The 10,429-nt window shown below is 33.2% G+C and overlaps 2 protein-coding genes across 7 annotated transcripts; one reads left to right on the top strand and one right to left on the bottom strand.

The window, feature by feature from the left end:
• Positions 1–172: 172 nt before the first annotated feature.
• On the top strand, positions 173–8,287 carry LOC106168678 (arginyl-tRNA--protein transferase 1). Of its 6 annotated transcripts, none has more exons than XR_015332235.1 (11): positions 173–349; positions 2,307–2,370; positions 2,599–2,852; positions 3,073–3,194; positions 3,351–3,434; positions 4,122–4,301; positions 4,528–4,709; positions 4,982–5,081; positions 5,384–5,501; positions 5,708–6,086; positions 6,649–8,287. XR_015332235.1 is itself a non-coding variant. In XM_087002819.1 (11 exons), exons 2-11 carry the CDS (start codon positions 1,884–1,886, stop codon positions 5,884–5,886), a joined length of 1,380 nt encoding a protein of 459 aa, XP_086858945.1. In that variant the 5' UTR covers positions 180–454; positions 1,857–1,883; the 3' UTR covers positions 5,887–8,287. The 6 variants fall into 6 exon arrangements, 5 of the variants coding, with proteins under 5 accessions (XP_023930830.2, XP_023930832.2, XP_086858945.1 ...); XM_087002819.1 differs by adding an exon at positions 1,857–1,980 and having other exon boundaries at positions 180–454; positions 5,708–8,287; XM_024075061.2 differs by adding an exon at positions 1,857–1,980 and having other exon boundaries at positions 181–349; positions 5,708–8,287.
• LOC106160332 (neuferricin) lies at positions 7,796–10,427 on the bottom strand. The gene is made up of 4 exons (XM_013536899.3): positions 10,094–10,427; positions 9,583–9,723; positions 9,235–9,421; positions 7,796–8,969 (listed from the first exon to the last, which is right to left on the bottom strand). Exons 1-4 carry the CDS (start codon positions 10,425–10,427, stop codon positions 8,759–8,761), a joined length of 873 nt encoding a protein of 290 aa, XP_013392353.2. The 3' UTR covers positions 7,796–8,758.
• Between the last annotated feature and the right edge of the window lie 2 nt (positions 10,428–10,429).

The raw sequence follows: 10,429 nt of genomic DNA, 5'->3' as shown, positions 1-10,429 counted from the left end.
AGATGCAACATGTGATTTGATCAAAATTATAATTTCAAAATATGAAATGTATTCATCACCTCATTAAAATGTTATATATAATGTTATTTGTATCTCAGTCATTCTTAGGATTGATTGCTCAAGCTGGATCATAATAAATTTCAGATTTGCCTCTTGGGATTTTTCATTATATGAGCGCCATCTAGAATGTTGTTCAAAACTAAGGGTGCCCGACAACAAGGAAGCATCAGCAACTCTAAATGCCCACAATTTGTTTGTATTACAATGAGCAGTGTTGTCGAATATTTCCCTGGGGAAGATGGTAGTAGGTGTGGTTACTGCAAATCCTTGGCGTCGTCTTATTCACACGGTAAATTGAATTGCAGCATATTTCGACAAACTTTTAGGCACCAAAACTTGATCGAGAATGTATTTCGTGGACTGGGCGAAAAATCGATTAGATGATACATGAAAAGTAAGACCGTCTGGTAGAGAAATAACGCTTCTACATTTTTTTATTCGGATATTACATGGCAAACTATTACGACTATGATAACTCCGTCTTTGAAAATGTTGTCTATTGATAAATAATCAATTTCCTGTAATTTGTCACAATTTTGTTTTGTCTTTGTAGACTTGCCCTTCAAGAAATCAACGGAAAATAGCTCTTTTTCAAATTTGAATGGGCACTGTAGAAAACATATAACAGCTAAAGCTCTCAAATTAAGCACATATGTGTGATATCATGTGAAGAATAAGTTCTGTAAATTTCAATCCAAGCAGTTGAGTACATTTTGAGACAGAACGTTTTAAATGTGCAGCAAACCGTAACGCTAATCCCTTCAAGATCTCGACGAAAACCGGAAGTGCGTCATGACGTCACTCGCTTGTATTTGGAAAGCTGCTGGGTGATTTTCCGATGAGAAATATTTCGTGGCTTATACAAATGTTCGGAAAATGACCATGCAGATAAAAGAAAATTCACTAATCAAAATTGAAACTGCGTAATTACATAGAAAAACATTGTGCATTTCTGACCTCGACTTGTCAGTGTAAACAAAGTGTACTGAACGCATCACAAGCAAGCACGTGAATGCCGCGTTTGATACTTTGTATCAGACGCTTCATTTTACTTGACAACACAGTGTTTACAATGGGCATAACAGGAAAAACAGTGCAAAAAACACGCACTTCCGGTTTTCGTCGATTTCTTGAAGGCATCGATTTCTTGAAGGGTGAGTCTACATCTTGACAACGCCACTGGCATATTCCCGCGCTGAAAACAATGATGTCCCTCATTTTAAGGCATACTGCACTGCTAAGGATGCAAATTTATAACAAATGCCCCTTGAAAATAGTTAAGAGTGCTTATCTATATAATAAAAATTAATATTTATCTTTTTCACTTTTACTTTTTCAGTTTTTCACTTTTAATGTTGGAAGGTGATTTTTGGGGAGGAAAGGCCAAAGTCAGAATTTCAGCAAAACAATATTTCAGATTAATCTGAGGTTCTTGACAAAACCAAAACTCTTATTATTTATGTCTGATTATATTTTACTAATCTCTGGTTATGATAGGAGTTATCTGGTAATACTAATTTTTTTCAAAAAAAAAAAAAATAATAATAATAAGAAAATAAATTAATAAAAAAAATAAGAAAATAAAAAAGAGGCCTCACTTTTCTGTAACATAACCCTGTTTTACAAGTGTAATATCATATTTCACTGTCAGAATTGTAACAAAAGACATTTTAATCCGCAATTAAAACCAAAACAGCTATCATGGGTGTTTTACCTTTAATTTAATATCAGCTATCCCTATGTATTTTAAAACATTTTTAAATTTTATATTTCTTTTTTTTTTCATTTCCCCCTAGTAATAAAGAAATATTAAGAAGACTAAGATGTCAGAAGCTAAGCACAGTATTGTGGAGTATAGGGGGAAAAGAGAAAGAGGGCCATGTGGGTACTGCAGTGGCAGGTGCTCAAAATACACGCATGGTATGCTGTTTTGGTTGCCAATGATGTAGAAAAGTTTGTTAGATCCTGTCAATAGTTAGAGTGAAAAAAAATTGATCCAAATTTTATGACAAATGCCCTGAATAATTGTTACATAGTGCATTATACGAAATTTATGTGACCAAAATTGGATGGATGTTGTGGAAGTCCCCATATATGTAAGTGGAAGTGCCATTTAAAAGCAATAGATTCAACAGTTAGCTACAATATTTTTTTACATTAATGTTATGATTAAGTATGGAAAATTCTATATGTTGTAATAATAAAGGATTTGCACTTTATAATTTATTTTTTTACCTTTTTTTTAGGGATGTGGGCCCACCGACTCACCGTTCAGGATTACCAAGATCTTATTGACAGAGGATGGAGAAGGTGTGATCATAAAAGGGATCAGAGTGAAGTTAAAGATTAAAATAAAAATTTTGAAGGAGTGTCATTTTTTTTTTCTTTGACACTGAAGTATTTTGTAAATTATGCATATAATTATTGCTATTATTATTATTATTATTATTATTATTATTATTATTTTCAAACAAAGTATTATGTGACCAAAGTTGCCTTTTTTTTCCCCAATAAAAAAAGTACCTTTTTATTTTTCAGAAGTGGAAAATATACATACAAACCTACTATGAAAAAGACCTGTTGCCCTCAGTACACAATTAAATGTGGGGTGTTGGACTTCCAGTTAAATAAATCGCATAAGAAGTGTCTGAAGAAGGTACACAAGTTTCTGAATACAGGTATTAGATCTGGAACAGGTGATAATGTAGAGGCGCAAGAAAAAGCTGGAACATCAACAGTAGCTGGGAAGACTACACAGGAGAGGCAGAAAGAGAAACAGGAACCAGCACCAGGTATTTGTCCTTTTAAAAGTCTGAAATAGTGTTAATTTTTTTTATTTTTGATTTAAAACTGTAAATGAAAAAAAACATAGCTAACAACACGCTAATAATTTTGGTAAAAGTCTTTCTTCCTCAATCAGGTGTCATTTTAAGTCTTGAAGACGTTTCAAAGTTATCACTTAGCCATACACACTTCATGTTAATATAGTTCTGTTTATTATGAATTTTAAAGGTAAAGGTCCAGATCCAACTAAACCTCCATGCAAAAAAGCAAAATTACTCAGGTTGGAGAAAAAGAAACAAAAGTTAGCAAAAGTGCACCAGGAAGGGCAGGCAGAATCACATGGATTGATGGTAAGTTCAACAACAGAAAAAGTGTGGTATCATTTTATCTTGTTGGGTATTATTTCAGAAGCAAATATATTGTTGTTTATTAATGGTAAAATTGGCACAAAGCAATGCAATAATATATTTTATATATATTCATACTGTTTACTTACTATTTTACAGGAAAATCCAAGTGGTAATTCTCCCAAATCCATAGATCAATGGCTTAAAGAATTATCAGCTGAAAATCCAAAGCATAAATTAGAGGTAATCATTTGTATTAGCAGTTTTGAATCATGCCATGTGTTGAATTATTTATTATAGGCAAAATCAAAGTTCATTAAATTGAAATAACCCGCACGTGTAATTTTTTTTTTTTTTTGGTTTATAAAGCTAAAATTTGTCTGATTTTGGGCACACATTTGTGTTTTTGTACTATTATATCAAATATGACACTTTGAATTTTGCGTCTGACATTAGATCTAAAAAAAAGGTATTTGTTTAATGACATACTTTCCAGATTAAACTAGTGCAGAGCAATCCAAGAAGCAAGGAGTTTGATGCCACATTTAAAGAGTCACACAGCATATATAAAAAATACCAAATGGTTGTACATAAAGATCCACCTAGCAAACCCTCAGAACAGCAATACACACGTTTTTTGGTGGAATCCCCTCTTCAGGTATTAGTTGAAGTGAAATTACACAAAAGCTTTGAATGAATGAAGCAAGCCATATCATGGGGAAAAAAAACACCCACCCCCCAATATTATCAAATTCCATTGCTCTTGATATATATATACATATATCTTGATAAAATTTGAAGTTACAGGATCTTGCACATTGATCATGTGAAAAAATGGTGGCCTCATACTCCTTGCTCATGTTTTTCTTTCTTAGGTATGACTAATATTGGCTTGCTTCACCTCATTTACAAGTTTTTGTTGCCTTGTAGATTAGACTTGTAGCTACCCCACACACTGCAAGGAGTGCAAGAGACACTGCAGAGTTTGATAGCTCATATGAACAATCATATGAAATTTTTAAAAAGTATCAGATTGGTATTCACAAAGAGAAACCTCATGAAAATACCAAAAGCACTTACAAGAGTTTCTTAGTCGATTCTCCTTTGGAGGTGAGTTTCAGTGATGAATTACCATGATTCTCATCTTTTAACTCTCTTGAAAGGATTGCATGTTTAAATAGTTTTCTAAATGCTAAATGTTTTTTATATTTCCTATTTTAGTATATATTTATTTCTATATTCTCAAATTGTAGAATGATTTAAAAATAATTAATTATTTAGAATTAACAAGGCTTACCCTTTCAAAAATTGTTTTATCACATTGTTTAATATACAGCCTGAAAAACCATCCAATGGCCCTCGATGTGGATATGGCTCATTTCACCAACAATATTGGTTGGATGGAAAACTCATAGCTGTGGGAGTGATAGACATTCTACCTTACTGCGTTTCCTCTGTTTATCTCTACTATGATCCAGACTACGAGTTCCTAAATCTAGGGACATACAGTGCTCTCAGGTATGTTTACTTCTTGTCTTATTTTCTTACAGATTGACTTGTAATATTACTTTAATGGTACCAAAGGAAGAACATACTGTTACTGTACAACTGTTATTATAAATGTTGTGTTAAATCCAGTAGGTATTGTTAATGAAAAAGTGTATATTGACTTTTCTTGGGAGGGGGGTGGTGTATTGTTTGAATTGTATAATTTTTTTAACTGTAAGGATTTCAAAAATGTATTTTACATGTACAGATGTGAGTATATTCATATAAAATCTTTTTAACAGGGAAATTGCTTTCACAAGGTCGCTACAAAAAGAAGCTCCTGATCTAAAATATTACTATATGGGATTTTATATACATTCATGTCCCAAAATGAAATACAAGGTTTGTACAGCAATGTTGTCATGTCGTAAGATTTTGTTCAATTGTAATTGTTTGTTCTCACATTTCCTGATACAATTCTAGTAGTTTTTTATTTAACAGTAGATAGTTATCACAATGCACATATCCATTTTTAACGCATTATCCAAGACTGAAAAAAATTATAACTAGAAAACTGAATTTAGTAGCAGCTAAGAAATCCTTAATCCCAAACATAGTTTACAACCCTGTGCTAATCCAAAGATAAATACTATAAAGTGAGATATGTATGACTTTTATTGAATCATTGCTTTGTTTTTGTTTAGGGCCAATATGTACCTTCATTCCTTCTTTGTCCTGAAGCTTGCACTTGGGTGCCCATTGAAGCTTGTACACCAAAACTAGATGTTAAAAAGTACAACAGGTTTGAAGATGCAGATAAAGGTACATGTAATAATAAATTTTGATTATGTGAAGTCAAAATCTTCAAGCAACAGATGGCTATCTTTTTTTTTATTAATGGTGGTCTATTTATTTCTGAGAGCTTGTTACTTGAGACTGTATAGCAAGTAAACAATAAAATCTTGCTAACAAATGATGATATCTTTTAAGAATGAGTCAGTTTTTGATGTTTTTATTTTCCTCTGCAGTTGACGAGAACGGTGTTGTAAACCTGGATGAAGTTTTAGTGCTGTTTGAAAGACAAGCAATGCCCTATACTGTGTACAAGGCACTAAATCCAAGGGCAAGAGATGAGGGCGATGTCAAGGAATATGCAGGGTTTGTTGGAAAGAAATGTTATCAAAGAATGCTACTGTTTAGGTCATAAGAAATGGATCCTGTCACAATTATTTTTATATACAGACACTGTAAGTGTCTGTATATATTCTGATTGGTCTGTCTGCGTTGTCGCTGTTGCCATCGCCATCCCTATCGCTGTCAGACACATGACGTTAGCCCCGTAACTGCCAAACTGTATGTATGTTTTACTTAAAATTTACTGAGTGTCTTTGTTTGGTAAAGAGTTAGGTTGTAATGAACCTTTTCATATACATATGAGATGAATGTCCTAAACTTATATAATTTAGAACGCTTAATTCAAGCGTGGGCTCGAAATAGGACATTACGTTTTAGACTTACTCAGTGGATAACGCAATTTGAAATTCTTGGTTCGTGTCAGATTTACGTAAGGTCGCGCAAAGAAAACCCAAGTCCACATAATGACCAGTTAAATGATTTATTCGTTGACGCTAGGTAACTACATATTCTAAGTGAAGCCTCCAACTCTTAACTCCTCAGCTCCATACTCCGTCGCTTCCAATCTCCTTCTCCGCTGCTTCCTTTTACATCACTCCCCGTATCTCTCCTCCCTCCTTTAATTCTCATCGCTTAAATACCATTTTGTTATCTTTCCATGGATTCAGTGCTGCACTAGTGTGAGGTGTACGTCAAACCTAATTACCTTTAATTGTATAGTTAATTTCTTTACCTCGGCGTCATACACAGAGACCGCCACATTACTCAAGAGTTATTAGACTACAAGACATTACGTCATACGACTTCGTATGATCTTTATGTCGGACCCGACAAGGTTGTTTTGGAAAATTGGCACGATCGGCTTACATTAACGGTAATTATTATGTTTTTTTGCACAATGTTGATGTTCGTCCCATAACTTCCAAATCATATTTTTGTTTTACTTTAAATTATTGAGTGGCTTTGTTTGGCAAAGGACCAGGTTTCTTTCAAATATCAGCATGATGAGTTTACTTTAACGTCATTTTTTTCTTTTTTTTGCACAATTTTGGTGATGTTTGCGTCATAACTGCCAAACAGTATTTTGGTTTTACTCTAAATTTTCTGAGTTGCCTTGTTTGGAAAAGAGGCAGGTTGCTTTCAAAAATCGGCATGATTGGTTAACATTCAAGGTAATTATTCTGTATTTTCATGTGTTAAATTTCTTATTTCACACATTCGCATTTTCAATGGCTTTTACATCATATGGAATTGAATTACTTGCTAGTTTTTCAATGTCCATGTTACCTGTAGTACATAATATAAGAGGGTAAGATTGATTATGCTATTTTAAAGCATTATCTAACAGTGCATCAAAATTGGCCAAAATACTATATTGTGCACTATTTTCTGCGTAATGTCTGAACATTTGACAGCTTTGCTGCCTTGTTCCTGTATTGTGTCTGTATATTTGTCAGCTTTGCTGTCTAGTTCAGCAAATTACAAATCATACAAGAAGTGTAGAAATCTGAAAAATATACACTCTTTTCTGTTATGGGAGATCAATTGTTCATATGTTGTGAATTAGCAAATACATTTTTTCATGCATACATTTTCATAATTGTCAACATTTCTCTACTCAAAATGTTCAGATTTATTTGTAAACATTTTATTTAACAATAAGAATGGGTACCAAAGTGCACGTGTAGAGACAGCAACCCTGCTTTTTGGTCATAAATTTAATGTAAAAAAAAAGGTTGCTGGATGTTGTTGCAATTACCTATCCTAGCCGCAGTTGGCAATATTTCAGCCTGAGGTCAGATATTGTAATGTTTATCACCTGTTGATAAGCTGTGTTATAGTGAGTTAAGTGTTATTACTTAAGTTACCATGTAACTAAGTTAACTCAAAGCAGATCTTGTGAATTTGTACATTTAATCTCGTGCTCTGGTGACTTAGTATGCTGTAACTGTAAATTTAAAAAAATGTTTTAAGGCTGTAAAAGAGTTTTTGAGAATATTTTATTCTGATGCAATTTGTTAGATATTTATCCCTGCACAATTTACGTGTTTTTCTGGATAATGAGCATTGTTTTATATGAACTGAAAAGATCTATGCAGCTTGATAGGTCAAAATACATGTGTAAATCATTTCCTGTGGGGAAAGTAAGTTGCATGCTCATATCCCTAATATCTTGTCATATTTTATTTAAAGGAGAAAGGTTAATTATTTATTAGCAATATGTTTTGTGTATCTACTGTAATTGTCCTCTTTAAGAGTGCTGTAGTACATAGATGTGTTCTCTATATCGAGTGTTATCTCTTCTTTATGGCAGTTCTTCCAATGTAGGTTCAATACTTCACTGCCATTACCGTAACACTGACCATTAACAGATACAGTTCTAAATGGTTGCAAATGTTTTAGGATCATGCACATTTTGTTAACCAGAGACTTAATGATTTTAATGCATAGCATTATATACGTTGAAAATGATAGAGATGTTTTCTTTTTCTTGCAAATTAAACTTTATAAGAAAATTTAACTGATTCTTGCTCTTCATATTAACAGCACACACAAACACACACACACACACATATCACAAGTTAAGACAACGAGTACTAATATTTAGCACAGGTTCTTTATATTGCATATATATATATATATATATATATATCTGGTTGTACAGAATTCAGATCTCTTCTTTGAACAAACTTGCATACTGATTAAAAATATTGCACAATATCTTATTCTAACAGGATATAAATATTAAATGACATAAATTTTCAGACATGTACAAAGTCCAAATTTTATTCCATGCAATATTGACATTATTTCTACATTCCATATGTAGTAACATCACAATTGTTCCTTTATCACAGTAATACCCCTCAAAAAGCAAAATAAGCTGTCAGTTTTTTATATTTATTAATTTTTTTTAAGAAACAAGAATTTGTCTGATTTTGCAGCTACGTAATTCTGCATGAATCTGACATTGGATCACAGTTATCATATAGCCTGAAATTTGGGTTATCCAGATCACCTCTGTTTTTATGTTCCTTTAACAAGGGATTGTCAGATGGTGGGCCAGATGTCTTGATGCATGCACAGCGAGACTGGGTACTGCCTGGCTTGTAATACCTCCTTGGCACACCTGACCAGTCCCTTTCAATACCGCCACTGCAATTAAATGCTTGACCTATGATCATGTACTGGATCAATGTTGATATCTAATTATAACCAGTCACACATGGCATATTGTACGCTATAAGTAGATGTAAATTGTTTTACTATTAATTGAGTATTTGAACTTTTACTGCATTTTTAAAACATGCAGTAAAATATTATCCTGGTTTCTTCTTACTAGTGTATCTAAAGAAAAACAATTGAAAAATTGTTCATTTCTACACAGAAAAGTACTTTTGACATTCCATTTCTTACTCACCTCATGGGAGAGCACCAAAGTCGTCCTCCTTTGCCTTGAGCCCATTCTGAGTTACAAGCTGGATACATATGCCTGTCATCTTCATCGGCCTTTTTATGTTTTTCAGCAACCTTAATGGCTTTTCGAGCTTGGTGAAGAGCTGGGGTTGGCTTTCCTTCACTGTCATAAAAATTTCCTATAACTTTCCCTGAAAATGTTAAACCCTGTGATATTTTACTGCATCTAAAGATGTTTTATTGAAAAAAACACACACACAAACACGTATACCAAGTACATTACGCAAAAGACTATAATTACAGTCCGAAAAAAAAAATAGTTTTCACATTTCTGAAAAATATATTTACTAACCAACATATTTATAAGATGATTCATAAAATTTGACCCAATCTGTCAATCCCAGCATGTCTTTATGTTCTAATCCTGTAACATCATCAATGAGCCCAGTACTGGTAAACTCTCCTGTCACAAAGGCTCTTGTTCCATCTTTACCTAAAATTGACACAAAATTCAAGCTTAATGAATAATGAATGTCCAACATAATATTGAGTATTAAATTAATATGTGTTAGCTGTTTAACTTAAAACAATATTATATAACCACAGTCTCACTTTAACTTATAACAGCATCTTGCATGGGTGTTTCTAAAATGTAAACTACGCACATCCTTAGTATAAATAAAAAGCAACAATAACAGATGAAAGAGTGAATGATCTTTCTATCTGGTATTAGTCACTGTCCCATCATTGCAATCAAGTTCTGTCAAAGGGTCCTTCTCTCAAAACTACTAGTAAATAGCAGTCACTGAGTCAGAGAGCAATGTCTCCTTACAGTCAGCGTTTTAAAATACATATATAATTACCAACAAAAAAGTGATATCCTCCACCTGGGCCATAGTGTTGGTGACCTTTGGATACATCATAAACCTTTCCAAAAATAGCCAAATACAGTCCATTACTTGATTCACTTCCATCAAAAGTGGCCAACTCGTCCTTCGTAAATATCTTACTAGAAGCACTCGTCTTTTTAGATACTTTATGAATACTTTTGGAATCAGACCCCAACGACCGTACTAAGACAAGAAAGTCGTTCATTCTGGACGACAAGAAGTCACGCTGGGACTGAAACACTTCCAGTGTCAAAAACAAAGCTACAACAACAACAAGGAATGACAAAATTGTTGTTTTGATTCCCATTC

The sequence above is a fragment of the Lingula anatina genome, chromosome 1 (genome assembly GCF_051362555.1).
Source record: "Lingula anatina isolate TDL-2025a chromosome 1, LinAna3.0, whole genome shotgun sequence".
Taxonomy (NCBI): Eukaryota; Metazoa; Brachiopoda; class Lingulata; order Lingulida; family Lingulidae; genus Lingula; species Lingula anatina.
The sequence above is the reverse complement of the archived record's forward strand: the minus strand, read 5'-3'. Positions and strand labels throughout refer to the sequence as shown.

Coding starts and splice junctions, on each gene's coding strand:
- LOC106168678 (XM_024075062.2), top strand. CDS start 187: ATGTTGTTCAAAACTAAGGGTGCCCGACAACAAGGAAGCATCAGCAAC. Junction 3,435..4,121: donor ATCCAAAGCATAAATTAGAG/GTAATCATTTGT, acceptor GTTGCCTTGTAG/ATTAGACTTGTAGCTACCCC. Junction 5,082..5,383: donor GTCCCAAAATGAAATACAAG/GTTTGTACAGCA, acceptor GTTTTTGTTTAG/GGCCAATATGTACCTTCATT.
- LOC106160332 (XM_013536899.3), bottom strand. CDS start 10,427: ATGGGAATCAAAACAACAATTTTGTCATTCCTTGTTGTTGTTGTAGCT. Junction 9,724..10,093: donor AGGATATCACTTTTTTGTTG/GTAATTATATAT, acceptor TGTCAATTTTAG/GTAAAGATGGAACAAGAGCC. Junction 8,970..9,234: donor CTTTGGTGCTCTCCCATGAG/GTGAGTAAGAAA, acceptor ATTTAATTGCAG/TGGCGGTATTGAAAGGGACT.